General features: G+C 38.6%; 1 protein-coding gene across 5 annotated transcripts in view; it reads right to left on the reverse strand.

Moving 5' to 3' along the window:
- Nucleotides 1-27,347, reverse strand: part of bnc2 (basonuclin 2) — a 133,405-nt gene that overhangs the window by 10,770 nt on the left and 95,288 nt on the right. For all 5 annotated transcript variants that reach the window (XM_052547067.1, XM_052547217.1, XM_052547137.1 and 2 more), the window contains one exon: nucleotides 481-2,798. In XM_052547067.1, coding sequence (XP_052403027.1) covers nucleotides 481-2,798 — 2,318 coding nt within the window. The remainder of the gene's footprint in view (nucleotides 1-480; nucleotides 2,799-27,347) is intronic.

The following is a 27,347-nucleotide window of genomic DNA, read 5'->3' on the forward strand; positions in this document are numbered from 1 at the left end:
TGATGCGCTAATGAATGCAGTGGTTTGACAAGCTTCAACCTCTGCTAATGTATGCATGTCTACCTGTGTGTGACAGGTGAGCATGTACAGGTAAACAGCACATTAATGCATTAAATAAGTGTCTGCAGAAATGTACAATCAACACATGTTCTTCCTGTTAAAGCATAATTAGCCCCCCACCTTACTCCCCCAAAACATGCACTAATAATGAATGAAAATTAAACTGGTTCCCCAGACAGGTTATATCTCTATTTCATGCAACATAAAAAATAATGGTCATGATGGAACTACCTTTAAATGGATATCATTTGAAATAAATAATGCATTTAAAAATAGTATAGTACAGTGTAGTGAGTTATGCAAATTTTGTTTCATTATTGTTTAAAACAATATATTCACATCTAATCTGCAGGTTTATAAGTTTAAGATTTATAGAATAAGAATAAGATTTCAATGGAAAATGACAGTTATTTGTCTCACCTATCTCTGCTCCGTCGAGAAGGGAAAGCAGCATTGCATCCAGCCACAGTACACACATGCATCTCTTTTAGGTGCACATTCTTGTAATGCAGTTTGACACTGTATGAACTTTTAAAGCTCTTTTTGCAGACATAGCAGATCTTCGGATCAGGACTGGAGCAGAGTTCTCCGTCAGGGGATTGAGAAGGGAATTTTGGTGGGCTTGATCCATAGCTCATAGAGGAGATGAAACTTTCATGTAAAGCAGCCATGCTGGCAGCGGCGGCGGCAGCAGCTGCCATTCCCCCATTGTAAAGGCTATACTGACCCATGCAGAACATGTCATAAGTAGGATCGTTGATCTCTTCCTTGATTTTGATAACTGGCTGGTGTTGGGTGGGTGGGGAATGGGATTGGTCCTCCAAATCTTTCTGTAGGTGTCCCTCATCTTCTGGCCCCCGGTGTTCCTTGCTAATTTTTCTGTCCATGGCAGGCTGATGTACGTCCGGGTCCATCAGCTCATCGCGGTACAGCATCTTGGATTCAGATGTCTCTGACTCATTTTCAAAGTCACGCTCATGATCTTGGTCCTCAGAGGTAAAGCTGTCAATACAGCGCAGGTCGCCATGACCTCTACTACCGTGACTCCCACTGCAAACTTCTTGGTCGGGATGGAGCATGCCTCTAAGGGCTAGACTGGGACTCATTTCATCCTGCAGTGGAGACTGGTGTCCACTACCTTCACAATGATGACTGCTGCTGCTGCTGCTGCTGTTATTGTTGTTGTTGCAGTTGCCATTGACATTGTTATGGATGTTTGATGGCTGATGGTGGTGATGGTGACAGCTATCTTCATCATCATCATCATCTTTGTCCTCATAATCATCTGCCACATCTATCACTTCTTTCTCTATCTTTACTGGCATGCTGGACTTGCGAGGCTTCTTTTTAGGCATAGGGTCCAGAGTCACGGAATCTTGGGTACTGGGTGTTGTGGGCAGGCGATGAGAAAACATCGAAGTTTCATATGCATGCATATTGTGGGAGCTAGCAGTTAACATCTGTTGCTGGTCCGTCAGAGATGTGCTGTTGGTTGTGGTAGGTAAAATTGGACTGGTGGGCAGTGAGACTGGGGGACTAACTAGGTCAGCGGGAGAGAGCAGTGTGCGATAGAAGGGTGGCACAGGTTGCACTGGCTGCACAGACTTCAGGGAAGGAAAAACAAGAGGGCTCTGCAGAGGGGACTGTATCATGGCATCAAGAGGAGGTGTGGCAAAGCTTAGCGGTGGCCGACCGGGGCTGGTCAGATTGAAGCCACTTTTGCAGCTTGATATGACAGGTGTTGCTGTCCCAGAACTGGAGCGAATGAGATCCTTGTCCCGGTTGTTCCTCAACATGGGCATATGTAGCCGAGGATTGGGATTAGCGCTATGGCGGTTACGACTTCGCAATGAGCTGAAGACCATATTGCAGCCTTCAATAGTACAACGATGCTTAATCTTCAGATGCACAGCATTGTAGTGGATCTTTAGAGTACCCTTATCATAGAAAGTCTTGCCACAGGAGTTGCAGCAGACACGACCCTTACGTGAGGTTGCACCCATACGACGCATGCGATGCATTTTGGAAGAGAAAGAAGAGTGTGTAATGTTTTTCGATTGTTCGTTCTTTTCGAAATGGTGATGGATCTGGTGGTGGTTCAGATTGCTCGACTGCTGCTGTTGCTGCCCCTGCGCTTGCTGCGTTGGTGTCTGCGGTTGCTGGGACTGCTGTGTAGATGGTGTTGGAGAGATGGGGGAAGCTCTGTTGGGTTCTGTCTTAGGTTCAATGGCATTGGGTAAGGTTCCCATTGTTCCGCGACTGGGACTTTGACCGCTACGAAATGGTGAAAGGGACACTTCAGATTCACTGGTCTCCACTGGCTCACTCTGATTGGGCAGATTTGGCTCTCGCATTCTGAGACCTGATTGCTCAATGGTCAGACCATTTGGTGGCAGCCCTAACATGGGGGCTGACACTGGGTTGATGTACTGAAAGGGCAGCAAGAAGGCCAAACTGTTTGGGATGTTTTCAAAATGGTGAATGCTAGAGGGGCTGTTGTTCTCTAGGTGTGACAGAAGGCCAGGACTACGTGTGCGATTGTTGCTTTCAATGAAAGTTCTGATTCCAGAGTCAGTCTTTGACGAGGGCACTGTGACGGCCTGACCCTCCTTTTCCTGGATGGCCATCAGTTCCACAATAGACTTGGTTTCACCAAAGCGCAGAAACTGTTGAAGAGTAATGATCTCCTCTTCCCGGGACATTATAGTCCATCTGTCCAGAACCTTGCCTGCAGCATCCTAGAAGCCATATCAGAGAAAAGATAAAAACAAAAGAATAAATACTTTTATTCTGCATAGTGTCAGAGAAGATATAAGTGGTGGAATAAGATTGAGGAAATATCATCAACAAGAGCACACATGAAACAATATATATAAAGAGTGTTAATAGCGTTTTCAACTGACAATATATAGGCTTCATCCACCTTGTCTTTTCTAACCATGCAAATAACTTTAGCCAAATAATAGAAGCCACCAGTGTTCATTTATTAGCTGCAGACAAGACACCAATCTATTTGGTGTATGTCAACGAACAAAACTTCTCAGAAGATGTGAGAGGACAGCTGCCTCTTTCACAATTATCCACTGATTTCTGACAGACTGTAAATGCAGTAATAATATCTGCCTTGAATTTTGCGTCAGATACGGTCTTAAAATATATCAGTATTTCAAAGGGTATATTCACAACTTCACAAAATCTAAACAAGTCAGTTTTAAAACAATTTTCATTTTTGTGGTGGCAATGTTGGACAAAAAAAATAAGCGGCTCATGTTTTTTTAACTGGGTTTAAATAAGCCTTTGAGGTGACAGCAATCTTGCATTACTTTTATGAGGCAGGATGCAGATCAGTATTACCTGAGCTTTATGTTAAGCAGGGCTCAAGCTGTACGATTTTTTTAAAAGTCCTTTAGGATTGTACTTGTATGAACATGACGATCATGTCACACAGTGGGATCTCAGTTATCATTAATGTCATACTGTAGGTTAGTCAAGACGTGTTAAAAATGGGTGCGTGCAAGAAAACTTGTCCGGAGTTCTATATCATCAACCCAAACACGTCCAGTGACTACGAGCTGCATTGCACGTGGATCTATAATGTTGGCTATCATTAAAGGTAAATGAATGGCATCAATACCAGCTTATTTATGCAGAATAGTGTAAGCAGCACTACAAACCCACATGAAATGGCAGTGTTTATCATAGCAAAGGCAACGAATCATATGAATTCCGTGAGCAAAGGATGAGAGCACCGGAGTTTATGCGGTTAGAAGGAATGTCTAGCATTAATTTTGATCATGACTTGTCTTGAAAAAACAAAGCTAGTTTGACGTTTGTCGTAAGAGATGTCACACTGCAGGACTGTACGGCAAACCTTCTTAAAGTCAAACTAACGATCAAAGACTACAGATTTTAGCCTAGGATTATAGGAATCTTTTAGGATTTTCAAAATTTGTCTCAGACAACTAAATAGTGGCCAAAATCGCACAGTGTGAGCCAGGCTTTAATTGGAGTTTAGGGGATGCATGTCTCAAACTAGATTAAATATTAATTTGAAAGCATTCTTTATCAAGAAGATGGTGTCAACTTATATCTTATATACTGTTTGCCTTCAGGCACACAAGTCTGAAATGATGTAAATCTCAACATATCATAAAATGGCCTTGGTTGTTTGGTTTGTTTGTTTATTAGATATCCATTCATTCATTCATTCATTTTGCAGAAACAGATCCATGGGATGTGGGAAGTTTCCATCTTGAGAGAGCAGCATTGCTCCAGGAGGAAAAATAAGCAGCACTTCCAAGGAGCTTGTTCTTTGGCCAGAATTCAAAGTAATGGTATTATTAACCACTGAAAAATAAAACAGTTTGAGCTTTACACACTTGCCCATTGCCAGATGCTGAGACATGGCAAGAGATTCTGGGAATGGAATCTTGGCAGAATTTTTTCAGTGTTGTGGTCAGGCTTGTAACTTTGATACATAAAATTTGTTCTGTTCCTTCTCTGGTACCTGCATTATTTGACTCTGAAGTATGTTTCCTGACATTAAGTTACTGTGCTCCATAAATGCTACCGAAATGTGAAAACGAGAATAACAAGTTTGAAAATTAATCAACTGTTATAAATTGCCTAACCACCAAGATCATCTTCATGTGACCAAGTAGGCTTTTAAAGCCATGTAGAGTAGCAGGCATTTCATGTACTATTTATAAACCGTCTGTAATTGTTCAATGGTATTTGGCTGTGGTACCAAAAGTGTGCTGCTCTGCTCATCCTTCCATGAGAGTTTATGAATGGCACTTCCAGTTTAAAGGGATAGAAGATTAGTTTGCTCTTCTCATACGTGATCCAGTTTACCCTTAACACAGAACAAGGCAACATCAAGGGAGCAATGGTTGTTCTGATGACAATTAGAGATGACACAAGGCAAGGCTTTGTCTGCCCTAGGCTGCTAGGCTCTATGAATGATAAATGGTTACTCTGGATTTTAAGAGCTGTAAAAATCAACAGCACAAAGCACAAAGGGCCTTTAAGGCGCAGACAGAGAATAAATGTTTAAAGAGAGTGGGAGAGAGAATGAGAGAAAGTAAAGAAAAGAGCAGATAGTAAGAGAGAATGAGAGGTGGGAATACAGAATGGTTTCACAACAGCATGGCCTCAGAAATTTAAGCAAGATAAATTCTTCAGAGACAGCACATCAATAGTCACTGGGGTATTTGTTGTTAAATATACATTAAACACATTTTACACTTTCATTCTGTGTTTGAGTATGAGTTTAGCCTGGAGGTAAGACTTTAAATTTCAGCCTCAACAATATTATTTTTTATGGCACTGTGGTTTGAACTCCTGTATTTCAATTTGATGTAAGTAAAAGGGAAAAAAGCAAATTACAAAGTGAATTTTTAAATGGTACTAAAAAATGTTTTAAAAAATAAATACTGTGTGGAATATTTAAGCAATTCTCTCCTTAGTTCTGCTCTTTCTGTCTATTTTCTTACTTCTAGATGTTCATCACCTTCCTTCAGTCTTTACATTTCTAAAATGCATGTCATGCATATTCACACAAATGGTCTGCTAAAAGTCTGCTAAAGAACATCAGGAAAGTACCTATGTGTGTACATCTGATGAAGGTTCTGGTTCCAGTTTATATTGTGTCCCTAATACCTGTGTACTTACATAGTAACTACATGTGTAAATAGTAGTATGTAACCACAGTGTAAGTACACATTGGTACATAGTATCTACAGCTGTAATATTTATGTAACTGCACACATGTAACAACCCTCAGGGTGGCTTGTGTAACAGTACATTGGTAACAACACTTTTTACACTTCACTAAGTACTCGTGTAACAGGAATTATATAACTACATTTTGCAACAACATGGAATTGGAATTTTGTAATTGGAACCATTTGATCCAGGGGGTGGACATGGGTAGGTTTAGGGATTTGTAAACGTCCTATTGCACATTTGTACTTACACATACCATTCATTGGACTGTCATATATGTGTAATTACACAAACCTTACAGCTGTGTACTTACACTGTGGTTACATACTACGCACACTATTACTGTTACTAGTTACTATGTAAGTACACAGGTATTAGGGACACAATATAAAGTGGGACCCAGGAAACATTTTAGAGATATACAGAATATGAGCAAACAGACACCTCATATGTTTTCCAAATGAATGTTGTTCAGTGCTTTGACGCAATGTATTTTGTTTAAAGCACTATATAAATAAATGTGATTGATTGATTGATTGATGTATGTGTGCTATCTGTACAAATTACTATGAAATATTACCCATAAGCAGAATGTATACGTCACTTTCACTTTAAAATCAATATCACATTTGCACTTGTGCTATTTTGGACAAAAACTGCCCTTGTATCATTGTTATCCAGCACTCACTGTATGTGTGATATTGCGTAACTATATTATATGATATAAATATGAGACAATAACTTATACAGGGGTATTTGAGCCCAAATCTCTCTAATCTGTATGAAATGTAAAATGGTTAGTTAAGTTTGGGGTAGGTGCGTGAAATGCAATAATCATTTTAATGCAATATTTTAACCATAACTAATTAATACAGCCCCACAGTGTTGTTACATCTTTAATAATAATAATAATTCCTTACATTTACATTTACACTCAAAGCATTTTACATAGAAGGGGGTTATCTCCTCAACCACCACCAGTGTGCAGCACCCACCTGGATGATGCGGTGGCAGCCATATTGTGCCAGAATGCCCACCACACACCAGCTTATTGGTGGAGAGGAGACAGCGTGATGAAGCCAATCAGTGTATGGGGATGGTTAGGAGGCCATGATGGTCGGAGGCCAATGGGTGAATTTAGCCAGGATGTCGAGGTCATACCTCTACCCTTTCTGTGTGATATCCTGGGATTTTAATGACCACAGAGAGTCAGGACCTCGGTTTAACGTCTCATCTGAAGGACGGTGCTTGTTGACAGTATTGTGTCCCCATCACTACACTGGGGCATTAGGAGCCACACAGAGCACACGGTTAAGCGCCCCCTGCTGGCCTCACTAGCACCTCTTCCAGGAGCAGAGTCTCCCATACAGGTACTGACCAGGCTCAGCCCTGCTTAGCTTCAGTGGGCAACCGGTCTTGGGCTGCAGGGTGATCTTTGAAAAACTGTCCCAGTTCATAATGATAGTTAGTGACTGGTTCAAAGAATAAGATTAACTGCAATAATCCAAAAGCAGGTGTTGTTTACTAACTGTTTGCTAAGGCGTTGATGTCTAACTATAAATGCTCAGAGCTGCCTGAGAGCAGCCAGAGTACAGTTATTTTCAAACAGTGTCATTTGCATTCATAAGTTCAGTAAGAAAGACCTTCGACCATTTGTACCGCTGCCACTATTCAACACTGGGCTTTTTATACAAATGTGACATGGCCAAGTATCACTTATGAGTTTAGCTAATTTTTTCACAATTTTCAATCAGAGTATAAGGCAAGAGAAGACATTAGACTGTAATGTTTAGCAAATGGAGCTGGTTAGAAACAGTTGGGCCAGCCAGCTGTCATGACACAGGTCACTGACGGCGCTCTGTGTAAGAGAGGCTATGCAAATACACCCATCCACAGTTCCAGAGACGCCTGGACCTGAGAAAGCCAAAGCTACAGAAAAGGTCCAGACTGTGTGAAAAGGAGAAAAACATCATGTGCTTTTGGTTACATTTAAGAATCTTTCATTGTTGCAATAGCTCTTTCCCATAGCTATATTTTATCAAGCATTCAGTTCTCGATTCAAGAAATATTATACTGGATGGAAACCAAAACTAAAGGGGGTGCTACATTTAGATTGACTGGTACGATAAAATATTAGTATGTCTGCCCACAAATCAGCCTCAGGTCTTTAGCCAACTCCCTTGCATTAGTCAGGCAACAAACCTGCCATTAGAAGCACTTTTACACCAAGGCACTCATCTCCCAATTAGCTTAATGTTGCTTCTATCTATGCATTCTGCAGATTTGCCATACTCAAATGAAATCTCATTAGAAGCATTCCCCATGCCCCCCACCCCCACCCCCCGGTGCTGTGATGGATTACACTGTCATTACACATCCCTGACTCCTTTACATAATGTGGCTGAACACTGTTTGTGAGGTTAAAGACAATTAGTTAATAATTATAGCATTAAGTCACAGGTCTCATCTATCCATGGGGCAGTCAGCAAATGCTGCAAATGTGTCAGCGGTGATGGCTGTATTTATCTCACTGCTGCTGGTGTCACTTACTGCAACCCAGTAATGATGCTAGAGGCTTGAGCTTTGTAAACGGTCTCTGAGGACAAGCAAAAGATGGCCACATATTCACCATGCCAATGCTGTCGGCATAAAAAAGCAGTCAGTTATGCAGTTATTATAGTAACATCTCCTAGTCTTGTGTTAAAGGCTGAAGATGAAGTCCTTATGAAAATCCCCACTCGTCATAGTCGCGGGATCGTTAAACGTGAATAAATATACTACAGTGGGTACGGAGTATGAAAAGGCAAATGCACAGATCACGCCATTCCACCTTTTCTCTGATACCAGTGTAATATTCATATTTTGTGTTGTATTTCTCGATGTATTTCTTTATAAAAAAAATTTTTTTCTTTTATTTGTTTGATCAAAATACATTTGCTTCTGCCTATGCCTCATACAGAACTAACATTTCAAAACACATCTAATTCGCCATGGACAATTGGTCTGGGAACCATATTGATCCAGTGACTCCCAGTGGACACAACAGAAATTCACTATTGATCAAGGGCTAGCTATCATATCCCAGAACCAAAAATCCCTTCCATCCCCTGTGTTCACTACTTCAAGGGAGGTTAAGCAGAGGTTTCCCTGTGATCTTAGAAGGTCTTGAACCCATGAATTGCTCAGTATTCTACTTTCTGACCTTTTTTATTTTAAGTACTGAATAATTGAGTAGGGAAGTGGCAAAAAAGGGGGAAAGGCTCAGTCAAAGCCCAGCGCCTGGAGCAATGACATCAGAGGGAGAGCTCACCAGAGTCTTGTGTAACTCTCATTGGTCAAATAGTGCCTAGTGATTATCATACAGCCCTCTATTCTTGGATGGGCAAATGTGGACATACAATGTTATATAGCGAATCAACATCATGTTCAGTTAGTGCAAATGTACATGTCATTAGTGAGGTGTGTGGCTCAGCCACCCAGTGATACATATCATTTATCTGACACATATGAAGTAATCCAGACCTCCTTGCAAAACCATAATCATGAATGACTGCTCATGATCTCTAGCTGAAGAAAACCTCAGCATCCAAATAAAGCATGGCATATTATACAGCGCACACATGGCCCACTGTGCATATTCATATTTTCTATAATTTGGAACAGGTCTACTCTAATTACATTGCCTTGCATTGCCTCTGTGCAGAACAGAGGCTAAAAAATATATCCCACGTACACCGTAATCCTGATGATTTTGAATTTTCAGACATATTTGCTAAATTTATTTGAAAAGAAAAAAGGATGAATCAATGAATGAATTAATATTTATTGGCATCGTGTGCACCAGTTGTAAAGAACACCAAAATAGTGTTAGCAGCTCTTTAAGACACCAGATAATATGTAGAGAACAAAAAGTAATAAATATATAGATAAAATAAACAGTAAAAACCCTTAACAGTAGACCATCACCAGTTGTGTAATAAAATGAGATTGTGCATAAGAAACAAATGCATCCAAGTGTGGCAGAAACTGTGGATTATTATTTGTGTTGCTATGAGATTCCCTGTGTACCAACTTTGGAGTTTGAGCTTAAACCCTTGTCAATTTTCTCACTGTAAGAGAAAAGGCAAGTACAAAATGCCAATTGTGGTTGTGTCTGCATCATTGTCGTTGCTGATGTTGGGCAACTTTCAGGTGCAGAGGGACTGAGGGAAAAGAATCGGTTCCATTTAATTAACCCTCTGGAGTCTAAGGGTATTTTTGGGGCCTTGAGAAGTTTTGTCATGCCCTGACATTTGTGCTTTTTTCAGTTTCTTATAAATATCTAAATGGGTAAAGTCTAATATCACTGTAATCAGCACAAACTGGGCTATAATAATATGTGAAATGCATGCATGTACATGATTGTATTTTTGAGAAAAAAAATGTTATGCATGGTTAGTGAAAAACTAAAAATTTAAATCACTTGAATAAGGCAATAAAACACATACATAAAATTGGTTGCCGGAAAAGTTGAGAACTGGAGCTTGTAGCCTAGAATTTTTCTTTCTGAATGATGTGAAAATCATCTTGTTCACTCACTCACAGAAAACAATATATTGATTTAAATTTTCTAAAACACTTTTTGTTGGTAAAAGTCATATGCGAGTAGGCGTCAACTATCATGAATATCATTGTGATTTACACCTGAGAAGACAAAGGCCTGCATAATGAGCTGCATAATGAGCCTCCCATTCAACTGTGCCACTGTGAGGGAGGACTTACAAGAAAGAATGTGAGAACAAAATAAAAGTATATAATTTTATGTTTGTAGTTTATTAAGAATATATTTAATTATCCCACAACATAATTTAATATCCACTTGGGGGAGCAGTTAAACAGTTTATTAGGAACAATCAAAGCTGACTTTCAAATTTTTTGGCATCCTTTCTCTAGTCACACAATCCTTCAGAAATCCTTTTAACAATCTTATTTTCTACCAAATAAACCCCATTTATTATCATCATTATTATTATTATTATTATTAATGTTGAAAAGAGCTGATAATATTTTTCAGTTTTTTTTAGGGGGAATAAATCGAAAGAACTGCATTGTTTTTACATTTGTTAGAGTTATCTCTGTTTGTCACATTTATATTATTTACATCAAGCTTTTGAATGGTATAGTATTGTATATTGTTATTGAAACTTCATAATGTTTCACTTGATTATACATTTAGTCAGGAATTATAGTTTGGAAAAAGTATTTGGAAAAAGTCTAACTAGTAAAATGTTTACACGTTATGTGAAAACTAGTACAAATAAATAAAAAGAGACTTACTCATGTTTATGATCTCTGCTGAATAAAGTGCTTCATTCTTTTTTCTGAGGAAATCCATTTCTCAAATCCTCAACCACATCACATCTTTTTGGGGTGAATTATGTCTTAGTCCTCTCATCGCGAAGCAAACAGTAAAATAAAATAAAAACTTGAAGAATAGTCTTGCTGCTTTTTCTTCTGTGTGGGCGTATTCAAGCGCGCGCTTCAGTTTGAATCTGAATAGCGCGTTAAGCGCGGGGGCGTGGTCACATTAGATATAATGAGCGGAGATATGAAAAACAGACATTGCGTTGTTTTCATATGGATTACTTTATCTCAGAATATTTGTTTTCGGCAGCACTTGTTTAGTTTAAAAGTAGACATTCCAGGCTTTCTATAGATATCTCTCTCATGTCTCTTCGTTGAGTATTCACGGAGTTACAGTTCATTTTAATGAAATGTTTGTACATGACGATCAGCGGAGACAAAGACTGTAGACAGCGCACCTTGTTTGTTATATTTATTTTATGAGTGCACAAAGGTTTTTTGTTATTATGTCTGTATCCAAAAAAAACTAGACCCTTTACAGATTCGATTGATGTATTGCTCTTATCTGTACGATTAAAACTGAGAGTGTAATTTAAGTTCTTTTCGGGGTTATCAGGTGAAAATGACTCAAAACGCATATATGCGTTAATAGACTCGAAAGGGTTAAAGAGGATTTCTGTGATCTCCCTCTGTCAGGGAATGGAAAGGATTTGCTGATCTGGGAAGCAGATGTTAGGTGGACATTGAATTCTTTAGGGAGAACAGTACGAGTGCATGAGAAATGTCCCGTCTGAGGGTCTTTGGTGTCTTTTTTATATTCTTTTTCATATCACATCTTTTTTTCTTTCTCTCCAGTGGTTCCCTGCTAATGCCTGAAAAAGGTGTAACATATGCTTACAATTTTCTTCTTGGCTGTCGTGTATTGTATCTGTGTGATACTAGGAGGTATTTTACATTACTGTTATCATTTAGAGCAATGCTTACACCTCTTACTCGAAAGCTATTATATCATTGCTATTAAAAATAAGTCAAAGAGCAACCTTCAAAAGATAAGCTCAGCTGGAAGGAGAACAGACGGAAACATGGAGAAGATATGTATGTGTTCTTCTTACCTCTTACTTTAGACAAAATCTATGCCTCTTTGGTTGCAAGTCAAACAAAACAATTTTTTATATCCCCTCTCTGATCCTAATTTGACTGTGAGGTAAGACAAGTGTTTTACATTTGGTGGCTTAAGAATCTATAGCACTCTCTCTCTCTTTCCAGCACACAAACCATTAGAGAGGTTATGCACAAACTGGCGCTGCCACGGCGCATGCAGGCGAAGAGAATAAGCTAATGGACTCTTTGCCTAATGTGATAAGAGCCATTATTGACATGCTGCCAGGAAGATGCAAGACCATTAGCTCAGAGGTGGCTTTTCCCTTCCCGTCTGCTTCAGCAGCATCTCTTGAGTTATTCCTGTCCGCAGGCCTCTAGAGATAGAGCTCACAGACCCATAGCAAGCACAGCTATTGTGACTGTCACCAGCAGCATTATTTAGTGCTGACGCACACATACAAACACTTCTCAGAGTGAACGGAAATAACGTGGAGGGGCAGGAGGTTCAGCTAAACAGACCCATTAAACAGGGATCTTGGTAGATGTCAGTAATTTACCAAAGCAGATCTCTGAAAGGATGGATATTACCATCAGTGCTGTATGGCTAGGGATCAAAATAATAGCAAGAAGCTGTATTAGGGTTTTGGGAAGACATAGGTCTAGAAACAGGCCAATCTACTTCTGCTTCCAGACATGAATATGCTGTAATGACTGACGGTGAAAATGAATGTAATTACCATCATGTATTGCTGCATCTGTCTGTCTATCCACTGCGAGAACCAGCAAACCAGACACAGACCTGACTTGTGTGACTGACAACGTTAACAGGTATGAGCTACTATGCTTTATCATCAAAATAAATAAATATGTATAAATTATTACAGTGATGTGGACATTTTGTGTCAACCAATGCTGCTTGTTCAGTTTAAATAAGTCTGTGGAGCTTTCCATTGTGGACATTTGGACAGATTTGTTTATCTTAACTTCTTCAAAGATTAGAAAACATTTTCAGATAACTCTGAACTATGCATTTTAGCATAACTGACTAATAAACATGTTTCAATCTATGTTACGTTTGACTTCAACTTTGTGTAAAAGTAAAAAAAAAAAAAAATTCTCTTAAAAATATATGTAACTACATGGACTCCTTCTCATGCATATTTCCTGAATACTAGTGTATGGTTTTCAAGCTTTCTGGGACAAAAAGTAGAACATCATCACAAAAGAAAAAACTTTCTTTGTTTGAACATCAAAATACAGTTCCTACACTATTAAAAAACAACGTCAAGTGAAAAAAAAAAAAGTAATCGAAGACGGATGCAATAAAAATAGGTGAATATAAAAATACAGCATGTGACCACTTTTACCTTTTGTGACACAATCACAATGTTATTTATTGTTCTTGGCTACTGGTTCACCCTCTATAATCATCTGCACAGCACTCAGCTAGCACATATCCAGTTTATGCTGTCCCAGGGGTTTCTGGGAGATGGAGTCACTGAAGCACGCAGACTTGCCTGACAATCAAAGTGAAAAGTCATGCCAAGGTGCAGAAAGGGGAGTGCCCGTATCCGGAGGGAGTCAACACACTACATCACTGAGCTGCAGCCACTGTACTCAAGAGCCATTAAGCCCGAGTCCTTCTCTCTCCAGCCCTCCCTCCTTCCCCTTTCAAGAGTCCCTCTGGTCGAAGGCAGGTACAAATGGCTGTTTGCTGTACAACTCCCTCAACGTGTTTGTATCAGCTGCTGCCTCACTAACAGCATGTAGAACAAAAAGAGATCATAAATGGTTCCAGCGGAGATGGAAGTTTACAAAGTAAAGACATGGGAGTGCCATTAGAACCCACTCATACTCTTTCACAATTAGTCATGTGCTTCTCTTAGTACCTCACAGGCCTATACATTTTTTGGAACTTTTCAGATTGTAAATTATTTCCATTGCTATGCTCCATAATGCATTAAATGGCCATATTCTGCAAAATTCTAATTGAACCATTAACAAAACTTGGTGTAATTTTGCATCTTTTGCATTCTATTTTCAAGAATTATGACCAAAACGGATGTACTGGCAATACTAATAATGATATATTCCTTCCGAATGTCTGGACATATAAAGATTGTCAAAGATGGAGTGATATGTACTGAAGGATGGAGCCAAATAAAGAAGTCCCTAATGTGTTCTGCTGTCTGCTGAAAATCTTCTGTGTATTCTGTTCTAGTTGTATACTCTCTGAAACCACCTAAACACAAACGTTCTTCATGTCTTTCTCTTTTTTAAGAATACATTCACATGACATTACAGAGAGCAATGTGAGAAATACAGTGGGGGGGGGGGGGGGGGGTATTTGCAGCATCTCTGAACTTTGACAAAATGACAAAATTTGTTCAAACTAAGGGCAATCAAAGGCATACTGTAAAGTACAGTTAGCCTTGCACTAGTTTGATAAGGATGTCATCCATATGGCTGGAAGTGAGAAAGACAGTGTGATCATCAGGATGTCAGGGCTGCTAACTGTCACCAGCTGGGCTGAAGACTGAATAGAGGAGGTCTCTCTCACACCTTGGCCTGTCTGTCAGGATAACAGCGCCTCTATGTCTCTGTGGCATTTTGAATCAGAGACATATTTCTCGCCTCTAATTAGTGTGCAAAGCTCCTTGGGGCAATCAGTGCAAGGTTAATTGGAGCCAGCCGGAAACACCCTGGCGAGAAGTGGCGTAGAGCTGTCTCTCATCATAGATTGTCACCCAAAGGGATCTCCTCTGAGCACGGCACACGCACCAAAGCCCTTCCCTTATCTCTCATAATAAAAGATCAGAGAGAAACAACAGCACACTGCTCTCATGCTGTCACACGTGTGCAATACATGAGTGTGATCGCATGTTCTCTCCCCGCAGAAACGTTGCCTGACACACTGGAAACAGCTCAGGGTTTTTATTTTATTTCATTATTATTTATTTTTTGGTCTGGGCTTAACCACTGTCCTTTTTCACTAAGAGAAATAAGGAAGGAAAAATACAGAAATAAATCCTATATTGTTCATAGCATATATTCTTGTTCTCTCTAAAGGTGACATAAGATCACTAACTAACTTTAAAGAGCTCAAGCGTTTAAAGCAGCAGAAGACTAAACTGCAGTGTGTAATTAGAATAAACTACATTTATAATGCATTACTGTAGAAGCTAATATTGTTATCATTAGAGTTATCTTTCCAGTTCTCATTTTAGGTGTGGACGGGTTTACACTCTTACTGTTATTATGGCTACTATTTATTTTCCTCCTCCTTACTGTAGTTGTGTATTTATTTAGTCTCTGTCTATTTACACTAAGTCTGCATCAGCGGAGATGAGATGAACGTATCTCTAAAGAGAGCTCCTCTCTGTGATACGGTTGTTACTCAACCAGCTGTTATTATGATAATCTAGAACTAAAGCATGATAGCTTAGCCTCTTGCTTGCTATAAAATATACACAGTTTGTTCTTATTCAAATTCTTTTGCCTTTTATTTTTAACAAATTTGCATGTTTTTGCATTGGCGATTTGGTTCCTCGCCGCTGTCGCCTCTTGCTTAGTTGGGGACGCTTGTCTGATTTCACAGATCCTGTTGGAAGAGAGATGAACTGATGATGACATCACTGAATCATCAGTGAACTGACTTAAGCTTGAAAATGATTAAAAATGATTTGTTATGGTCCTCTTGTATGATTTACTAATTATTTTCATGTTTGACACCGTAAAGCTGCTTTGAAACAATCTGTATTGTATAAAGCACTATAGAAATAAAGGTGACTTGTCTTGACAGATTTTTCTTGAAATGCTGACAGTAAGTTAAAATCATTGATACCACTTTGACATTGAGGTCCTCGTGTTGATGCCCTGTTAACAGCTAACATTAGCACGGTCACACATTCACACGGTGTTAGCGACAGGCTCCTGTCGTGTCCCTGCGTGCGTTGCCTGACCCGCGGCCCTGTCCTGACACGCGACCATGGTTTACCGCTAATGAGCGCAGGACCACTAGGGGCCAGGCAGTGGACATTTCTGCTTTAATCTGTAAATCATGTGAGGGGAAGTGCGTTCCTCAGAGGAGATGGAGCACAGCCTGGCATAATGTCTGGAAGATGTGTTATGATAAGAGCAGCATGCAAGCTCTGAAAGAAATTATCAGATGTGCTTACATTTTTAGCAACTTTTTTCTTTTCATTCTGCTCTCGCACAGCAATCTGCACATTTAATTTGAGCAATGATATCCAATTGTTTAACTTATTGTGCTGGATTGTGTGAGTGTGTGTGCGTGTGTGTGTGCATGAGCTGGCACTGAATGCAATAGTTACTGTGTTCAGTCAGCTTTTTTACATTTTAAATAACTTCTCATATCCATGCAGGGTATATTTTATTTTCACAATTTCTACATATTTGCTTTTATTATCAGCATTGAGAACAGTTTAAGCATCCCACTTTTAGCAGTTAAAATGTTTCATTTTGTGTGGAAACTGCTAGCTTTTCTTCTTCTTTGAATTCTTTGTTAAATAGAACAGCAACATAAAAATGACTGTTATTACCAAGATACTTTATTTAATCTTGAGAAACTGTATGGTTAGAAAGTTTAGGACTCCATTTTCAACCACTATTTTTTGATATTTAAAAATTCTTCCTCTCAAAACCTTTGTGTAAAACTACAAGTATCACACGGTTCTCCTTTCTTGATCAGTGTGGCCAGTGCTTAATACCACAGTAACCCTTCATTCATGAGCAGCGAGGCACTGTGCTGTGTTTTTCACATCGGTCCGCTGTTTGCACAGGTCTAGCAGAGCATTACGCCGCCTGTAGCTTCTAAACGATACTCTAACAATCAGAAAAGCACCACGCTGAGGCGCCCATAATGGAGCCTCAATTACCTACTCCAAACACTGAGGCAGAGAACCAGAAGAAAAACAACCGGGGAGAGAGAGAGAGAGAGAGAGAGAGAGAGAGAGAGAATCATTGAGTATTGTGCTTCATGGCTCATTTTGCACATTCATTCTGCAAATCTGAATGAATTGATTCTAATTTGCCTCCTCACTTAATAGTAACTGATTAACTGTTGGCGTTACTAAGCTGCTTAAGTTAACTCTTACTCTTTTATCACCGGGGGACTGAGCTCAATAGATTTTCTACATCTGTAATATTATATAAATGAACCTTAACGGTCAGCTTTCACACCCCAGAGATTTCTTTATAGAGATTGTATTGTTTAAATGGCCAATGAAATAAGCAGAAATACATAGTTAATTAACATACAAGACAAGTTAAAGTCATGCCCCTGAAAGTGCGGCTACACGCACCAAATCTTGCCTTCACAGAGGTCAGTAAAATGAGAGTTTTCTTATTATTTTAACACTAGGTGTGTGTGTGTGTGTGTGTGTGCATTTAATAGGCCTAAAAAAAGTAATTTACATTAGAATGGTATACTTCCTAACCAGTCAGCTCAGGGACAATATGTGGGTGTGAGAGGAGTCCTGCTGATCAGTTGTGCTGTTTATACATTTATACATTACATACAACACATTGAAGAGGTCCTTTGTCTCCATTGGGCTGATGAGTCTGTGACAGCCCACCCCCCCCCCCCCCCCCATGCTGCTGACCAATCAATAACTAGTCCTACCCAGCAACTTTAAGTAAAGATCTCTGAAATTCACACTATCCTTAATGTTGCTGATCCTGAAGAAAATTCAATCTTCCTTCCCATCAACAGTGACAGTCATTTCTGCCCCACCAGCCATTTCCTTCCTTGATTAATACAAGCACAAAACTACATCCACAAATGGAGGTAAAACAGCAAAAAGAAATATGAGGATTAAATAAAATACAAAATGCTAATGAAAACATGTTTCAGCTCCCTTTGAACATCAGCATCACCACAGACAGTGGCCCTTAAAGACTTTACAATGACTTTCCTTGTGTTAAAAGTCCCAACTTGGTTTCATTTACCAAATAATTTATCCCAAATAGCTTTTTGTCATTTACAGATTAAAGGAACCACACCAGCAGCTGCTTTATGGTTTTGGCACCTGCTGACCAGTCTTTTATTGGTTTAAAAGAAACGGTTAAATTAAGAAGTATCTCACCCTTGTTGTTGATTCATAAAATGAAAGTCAATGTTAACTAAAACTGTTCAGTTCCCAACATTCTTCTAAATATCTTCTTTTGCGATCAACAGAAGAAAGAATGCCATTTAGGTTTGGAACAACATGAGGGTCAGTGAATGACGGCAGAGCTACTGAACAGAGCTGATGTTCATATATTACAGGTAGGTGGCACAATTTCCATTTAACTTTGAAGAGGTAAAGAGAAAGAAATGAAGAAAGAGGCCACTCTGTGCTGCTTGTGTAACAAACCAGTCATTGCGATAAACCTGTTATATTAGCTTCAAAGCAAATCATTGAAAGTCCTATTGCTGGTTTCCTTGGACCCTAAATTGATTATAACCACAGCCATTTTACCCAGACTGCTGCCACCAAACTTATGAGTTCATTCCCTAGCATTCATATTGACTTCAGATTGTAGCATCTAACAGCATGTGGCATCATAAAATGCTTCCCTGCAGGGAAGTCAACCGTACTTTACTGTAACCAGAAGTAGGCCACAAACACATTAATGCACTTGTTCAGCCTAGTTTGAAGTGTCTCGTTTCAAATACAAAGCCTTTCAGTGAGAGTGGTCGAGCTATAGATAAAAACACTTTATTGTGATAGCTTGAGCTCTGTATTGATGGTTGCAGAGAAGGTCCCCCAAGGTTGAAGACGCAGAAACCGTGGAGTTGTGCCATTACTTTCACTGAGTGGATTTACTGTCAACAGACTCTAAAAATCATTTCTCTTTATCAGCCAGAATTGATGACCGAAGACCCTATGCACTTTGACTTGTAAATATTGTGTTATCATGATACAGTAATGCATCGTGGAGACCCAGCAAAAGGCTGAAGAACTTCATTAAAGCAAATGCAGGTACAGATGCACACACATTGCCCTCATATATGACAGGCGTGCTTTCACGTTGGATCCTGCAAGGCTAACAAATAACTAGTGAACAAACAGGGCTGTGATGTATAAAAACAAAACGAGTGGAAAACATGCTCTGAAGTAAAAAAAGAGATGGTGTAGCTCAGGTTTTCCCAAACGGGGTTCGCCATTTACGGAAAAGCTATCAATTAATCCAATTATAATTAAATAATAAACTTTAAATAATTAAAAAATAAAAAAAGAAACTTATGGTGGAAATGTGTAAGAAAGTAATGTTTACAAATGTAGCAGTTGCTATCTGCACAGCGGTTACCGTGGAAACAACTCTGCTGCTGTTCCATAAGTGCCACCTGCTGTCACACAGTGGAGTTACATTTTCATCCAACCGGTCTCCTGTTTTTGTTCAGATCAACGAGAAAACTGGACCAAATTTGGGTTGTAAATCTTAACCAGATGGAAAACAAGCTAATGTGCACTGTGCTTCAGATAATAAGGTAGCCTATGTAGAATCACTTATGGAGAATCATTTTGACTGAAATGTGAGGTTTATCATTTTATACAACTTTTTTGATATTACATATATATAAACCAATATTTTCAATTAGTTTAAAATCTGTTCGTTTTCAACAAAATACTTGGTGAAATTACTTCAGTGTGTGTATGAGTATTTATTTAAACATTTCCAGCACATTTTAACAATGGCGTGATAATATTGATAATTGTGATCCTAAAATAAACATTTCTGATACAAACTTTAAAGCAGATAAAAAAATTGCAAAGTTTTTTTTTAAGTAAACATGCAAAAGTGTAGTTAAATTATAGAAATATTTCCTTAAAGTCTCAGGAAGTACTTCTAGTAAATAACTGTCAGCTGATGAAATATTTTGAAAAGGTAAAGGGAGAGAGATGCAGCTGTCAGTGGCGTGATGCTCCGAGCAGAGAGGACGCTGACGTGACCTGAATGAGCTCACTGCTCTTACTGCCACTGAGGATCGATGACAGCAGTCCGGCAGGCACTGCTCAGACTCAGGGCTTGCTAATGAAGGCCAGATCCACAGCTCGACTGTGTGACGCTTCCAGGGACCAGTGCACACACTCTCTGCAGCAATATGCCTGCACTTCACCACACGGACCTGCATATGAACCTCCTTAAAGGTACAAACTACAAACACAAGCTATTTAGAGATGTATTTGCACACAAGTATAGAAATAACGACTACTGGGTAAGAAATTTTACAGAATATATTTGATGTAGTTAATGAGATTTAGTGTCAAAACCCTAACCCTGTCTAACCCTAACTCTGGTCAAGAGAAATGCAAGCGTATGTTCACACTGCGAACACATTTAAAACTCAAAGTTCTCTTTTTCCCACACTGGAGCACACGTAAGGTCTCGTTTCTCCTCTGATCTTCTAATGCTTCTTTCTGCTTCCTGTTTCCAATAGTCTCCTCGAATCACCGTGGACTTATGCAAACTATCAAGGATGAGGCAGACTGGAGCTGTGTGCGTATCCAATATAAGAAGCATTACTTCTAAATTCCCTTGTACGTTGTAACCTGCATGTAACCCTCCAACTTCAAAAACATCCGCTCATCTGTTTTTGGCACTAAGAGAAATGTGTTCACAATTACATAAACAACCTGGAACACATAGTGCATAGCGATTAAAGGCGGCTAAAATGGCAGAAAGCTCAAATCATTTTAAATGCGATGAGAATGTAATCTTTTAAGTCCACAATGTTGTAGAGTGGCTAACTAAAAGTGGCAATGCTACTAACTTTTCTTAGTAGCTTACAGTAGATCAGCGACATTCAGAACAGTGTAGCTTTTCTTGCAACAAACAATCTTTTTTTTTTTTTTTTTTCTTCAACAAATAGCTTTGGTCGATGAAACACAAAGTTTGGCCATGCATCTTTTCTCTTTTTGGGAGAGTGATTTGCAGATTTACAGACTCATTTGAATTCCAGGTTACTGTTCTCAGCAGGGTCATCATTTTATTTGTTTTGTTTTTGTTTTATTAATGTTTTTGTGGTTTTAATTTTTTATTATTGCTTTGTGCCTGATAAATGCTGTTTTAAGAGCAAATAATAATAATAATAATAATTGATTCATTTTTTTTTTAACTGCACCTTTATAAGCCTTAATGCCTTTATCTATTTTTTTTTTTTTTTTTTTTTTTTTTTTTCTGGTGGAACTTGAAAATGTAGCTTGACTTTACTACTACTCTAGTTTTAAACTAGCTCTCTAAACACTAGCATATGAAGTTTGTTCTCAAAAGACAAAATGAAATAAAAGCCTGGTGTTTATAAAAGGTGTGAGTAGACAAAAGAAAAGTGAAGACGGTCGTGATAAGTGATGTGCGAGTTTTGCCGCAGCTGGCCACATGTTCGGGTGGGTGGGAAGATGCTTCAGGCGGGGGGCTGAAGGGGAGATCGGCTTTGGTGAAATCACCTTGATTCAGTGCAATGAACCTTTGATGTGCCTGACGCTGACTTGGCTAGCCCTGAGCAAAGCATATGCCTTAAAAACTCAAATCCAGCTTGACGTACTGAAATCATAACCATATGCAAGAATTCCACCTTCAGAAACATTGTGGCTCCACAGAGCCCATGGACGAAGCGCTAGCCAGCGATAACAAAGAGCAGGTTAGATGACGGTGGGAGTCTGAGGAGGAGATGGAGGTAAAGGGATGGGACGGAGCACGAAACGGGGAGGGGGCGTCAGGAGACATGTGGTGCATAAAAGGTTTGGTTAAGGATCAATTCCAAAATTTCAGAACAGTGCTAGACTACCTAAAATGGAAGTTTTTCAGGAGTGATTAGAAGTAAAGCGAGGTGAAATGTAGAGCAAGAAAAAAAATGAGTGAGACTGAAAGGTTTGAATTAAACTGACTGAAAATACTTGAACTGACTCTTATGTTTCGGAGCACAGACCTTTTGGGTTCATCTCATGTTCGTCTAATGCAATGCAAATCTATGCACCACTAGCACAGTTCACTAAATGCTCTTTTTAAACTAAATTTAACTACATTTCTGTGCCGCCTCGAACAGATCACGATGGAAGATAAGTGAGGCTTCTGTATGTGGGGAGAGTTAAAAAATACGGTCTTCTGCACATGTGTGAAAAAAAAACAAACAAAAAAACAACAACAATTGGATTCATATTCCCTTTAAAATAGTGACTTGCGAGTGAACAACAGCACAAATTAATAAGGCCAGACCAGGAACCATTGAAAAAATAAATTAATAAAACAGGGTTACTTTATAGAATAATTTCTTTATATGTTATATATGTCTTTATATGTCTTTATATCTCATTATTTTAAAAAAACAATTTAAAACAATGTACTCTGATAAAAATTTTTCCTGTCATTCAAACATTTCAAAACTATATGCTTTCATGGGAAAACTCCCAACATTTAATGTGAACATATTTGCATGTTTATTCAGTAATATGTCTAAGAATTGCATTTATTTACAAAATGAATAAAGTCTAGGTATTTTTAGCGTGCTCTTTTGAGCACATGTGCTCGAGTGAAACACGCTCATGGCACTGAAGGGCTACTGTGCGATGTGTTTTTGTCTGTGTAATGACTGTCAGGCAGCTTGTGGTTGCTGTTTTCTGGGGTCTGTTACCTCCTCTCTTAATCAAATCATGTCTTTTGGCTAGAGGACATCCTTCATTAAATGTATCAGGAAGGGAGCATATTGTGCCTCACCGAAGCACTATGGGTTGTGCCCCTACAAATTCCTTTGCGCTATGCAAGATGGGCCAAGCATACTGCACCCAGATGTCAAGTTTATTTGAATAAAATAGGCTCATTGTGTGGACACCCTGCTCTGTCCCTGAGGGAGAAAAGAGAGAGGGGGGGGGGGGGGGGGGGTCTGGGTAAATGAATGCTGTGGGGGGTTTCGGAGCTGAAGGAAAGCGGAGAGAAAAGGATGGGGCAAGGAAGGAGTTTGCTTCGCTTAGCAGTTCCATCTGGCTCTCCTAGAATCTATGTCAGAGTCAGAGAAACTGCTTCTCATAAAAGAGCTAAAGGAAGCCAGCGGAAGCTGAATGTTCTACAAGGACAAGAACATTACTGGGAATGTCGCTTAGCCTGGGGCGAATCCACAAGTTGGCTGCCATAGCCCCTTCCTCCACTTTCCCGTACTCCTCCTCCTCACTCACTCTTTCCAAAAGAACAAGAGACAGCCCAGACTGATCGGAATTCCATCTGTTGGGGAGCGGCCAAGTGACAGCGGAGAAATACAGGCATCTGGTCTCCATTTCTGTCAGGCTGGTGTTCCAGCTTACATCTTACAGCTGGGAGAGGATGAGGGAGAGGAGAGGGTGCTGGCCAGGGACTAGAAAGAGGGAGTGTGCTGGCACTCGCAGGCTTCTCCTCCATTTTTCACACATCCTAACGGGAGATGTCCAGAAAGATGCACACACACACACTCTCCCTCTCTCTCTCTCTCTTCTGAAGGGCCCAAGAAGAGCACACAGTTATCAGCAGTCAAGATTCGGACAACAGATCAGAACAAAAGCAAAAGAACAAAGGAGCACATGAAGCCAGCAGGCAAGACTTTGGCAGCCAGCGCACACTTAAACATGCACATGTGCATGCTCTTCTACTCCCATCTGAGAGTATACTCCGAAGTATTCTCTGCTGATCATCATATTCACTCGATGGATCATTCAGACTGGAACTCTTGCATTAATTTTGCACTAATTTACTCTGTGGTGCATGGTTTTTATTCTTTACATAAATATGCTTGTATTTAAAATATTATAGAATAATATAAATTATTACAATAATATATACAGTACACACACACAAAGGTGTTTTTTTTTTTTTTGTTTTTTGGCAAACCTGAAAAATTAAACAATGCTGCAATCCATTGCAACTCCTAGAGTCTCATTCACCTTCTCAAAAACTGATTCTATTTTCTTTTCTTTTTTTCATTAGATTTTTGTTTTTAATATTTAGAAATGTTGGAATGTTCTAACATACACTCCATTCAGCATCTGTGTCTCAAATTTTTACGTCATATTTACATAATTATATGTTACAAATTAAAGTAAAAAAAAAAAAATACAAAGAGTGCTTTTGTTACAAACTACTTCAAAACCATGGTGAGCACATTTAAAATACTCTGTATACATTTATTATAGTTATCAATTTTACTTCGTAAATGCTTATCAACAAAATATTACACAATAAACACTTAATGAGTTAAATACAATTGCCATGCTACTCTCCAGAATTCCACAGTATTCCCTAATATATTTCGACTTATTTTATCCCTCTAAAAAGCACTGATTTTCTAAGTTTTATTTATTTTTTTTTATTTATTTTTTTACAGTTCAGATTGATACTGGCTAATCACAACCAAATAGTTATCTAGTTATATTTTATCGCTGTGAATATAAAGTAGGTTAACACATCTATGTTTTTATACATGTGTATAAATGGAGCTCATTCAGTTGTAATTTATTTTATTTTCTATCAAATCTGATGTAGTATAAGTGAGTTTTTTTTGTTTGTTTTGAAATAATATTTCTGCCTTTATTTCAGTATGTGTGTATTTGGTTGTTTGTTGAATGGTTAAAGTTGTAGGGTACGCAAAGCATATACATGTGTCATATTTTAAAATAATTACTCTGAAATTTTGTGTGTCTCACTTTAAACAGTGTTAATTGTATATTATACAACTGTGGGAAAAGTATTATTGATATAGCATTATTTGATTTAGAAATAAATAATGGACTGAAACTGCATTAACTGGAATCTGAGCATATATACGAATATATACACATATACGAATGCCATATATTATAAGACTGGTTATGTATTTGTGCATTTCGGGATGCTTTTCCCACTAACAGATATCTCAAGATTAAAAAAAAAATAAAAATTAAAAATGTTACGAGTGGAAACTATTCAGAATCAGAGAAAAAGGTAAAGAAAGAAGAGCAGAGAGGAGAGGTACAATGTTGGCGTATCTGATGTGTAGAGTGTCAAGATTCCACAGCGAAATCTCACCAAGAGGAAATCACCATTGTGTGTGTGTGTGTGTGTGTGTGTGTGTGTGTGATCTAGCAGATGATAACTGCACCAGAGAAAACTATGACAAGCAACGGGTTTGACTTCTGAGAGAAAGCGTTGTTGACTTATTAGTGGTGACAGGTATGCTATCTGGGAGACAGCTCGACAGCAGGCGGAAGGAAACAGAGCGAGTGAAGAGAGCAGAAGGGGATTATTCATAAAGCTCAGAGTTTAACAATGACCCGTGAACACTCTGACTCAATAAAGAACAGAACACATCACACTGCTTTACCACTGTGGCACCATGTGACTGCCAGAAACAAAGTGCTGACACATGGGAAAACACATGGGAAAATCTGATCAATTATAAAGAATAATTACACTTATTCAGACAGCATCGGAATAAGTGTACCATCAGAAAAGCAAAATCAGAATATTACAGAAAGCAAATCTCTAAATGTTCCTCTATCTCAAGAACATTCTGAAATGCTGTAAAATAAAGAGATATTTATTTTTATTAACACAAGGGCCTATTGTTACAGATAAAGCTTAATGAGCAGAGCTTTGAAACAAGCATTTTATTAGAGCAAGCAATTTATTTGAGAATCATGTTTCTAGGCTGCATATGGAAAACAAATGAAGACATACAAAAATTATTTACACTACATTACCCTGTAGTTTTTCCCGATGACCAGTTACTGAGTCACAGGTTTGGATGACATTTATTTAACCCAAAAAACCCGGTGGTCTAGCTGCCTTAGATCCTTCGTTTTTTTTTTTTTTTTTAAGTTGGTATATCGATTATAGCTTGAGCCTCTAACATACATTTTAAATCTATCCATATCTACAGTGGTTCTATCTACAGTTCATCATTTAGTTTCATCAAAGCAGTTGTAAAGGTTATGAATGATATTTATAACGCCTTAGATTCACCACAATTTTGTGCAGCAATTTTTACTGATCTCGCTAAAGCTTTTGATACATTTTGATCATTATTCTGTTATTCAGATCACAAAGTATTGGGGAATTTAATTTAAATTTGTCGAACAACAACTATCTGAGTCACTAACGGTTAACAATGGTGTTCCTCAAGGCTCCGTGTTGGCTTCAACCCTGTTTTCAGTTTCTATTTAAGATATTCTGCAGGCTATCTGTAGTAAGAAAACCTAGATTAATCTATACGTAGATGAAACCATTCTTTACTCTATATGACCCTTGTATGATAAGGTTTTAATATATTTACAATTTTAATAAGTTAAACCTTGTCTTAAATAGCACGAAAGTAGCAACCTATCCTTGAATAGGTCATACTGTATAAATATTGTGGAATTTGCTTGATAGCTTTTAAACTTTCTCTGATCATATAATCCTCAGAAGAAAGTTAAATCTAGTTGCTTGTATCACAATGGATATATGTTTACCACGTCAGTCAAGAAATATCTTGTTGAATCCATTATTGTACTGTTATTTGACTATGGCTATGTGGTGAATAAAAATGAATGCCAATGTGTTCTAGAGCAATTAGATATGTTATCATGGAGCTATTAGATTGATTACTAATGCTCCTTACAGAACATATCCTCATGAATTATATATATATTTTTAATTAGACAGGAACTGTTTATGGCAGTTCTGCTTGCAGATTTACTGCTCCGAATGATTGTAAATTAGAAACATATATTTATTTGGATGTGTATATTGGGTTGGATATATATATATATATATATATATATATATATATATATATATATATATATATATATATATATATATATATATATATACACACACACACACACACACACACACACACACAGATACAAATGCACTAGTGTGCGCATGCATACATAAACAATCACTTTGTGTCTTTCCCTGTTCTCATTCTTTCTCTCTTCCACACCTCTTTCTTGTCTTTTTTGCATGAAATATTTATGAGTGTAGAATTAAGATTCTTGCGCACATGCTCCTGCTGGCACCTTCTGTGGGTTGTGACATCATGTGTCAAGGCTCTGATTAACAGTGCTCAACACTCTGCCTCCAGACTGACAGACAGATGAGGTCGAGAGGAGAGCGAGCAGGTA

Source organism: Carassius gibelio, chromosome A1, assembly GCF_023724105.1.
Source record: "Carassius gibelio isolate Cgi1373 ecotype wild population from Czech Republic chromosome A1, carGib1.2-hapl.c, whole genome shotgun sequence".
Taxonomy (NCBI): domain Eukaryota; kingdom Metazoa; phylum Chordata; class Actinopteri; order Cypriniformes; family Cyprinidae; genus Carassius; species Carassius gibelio.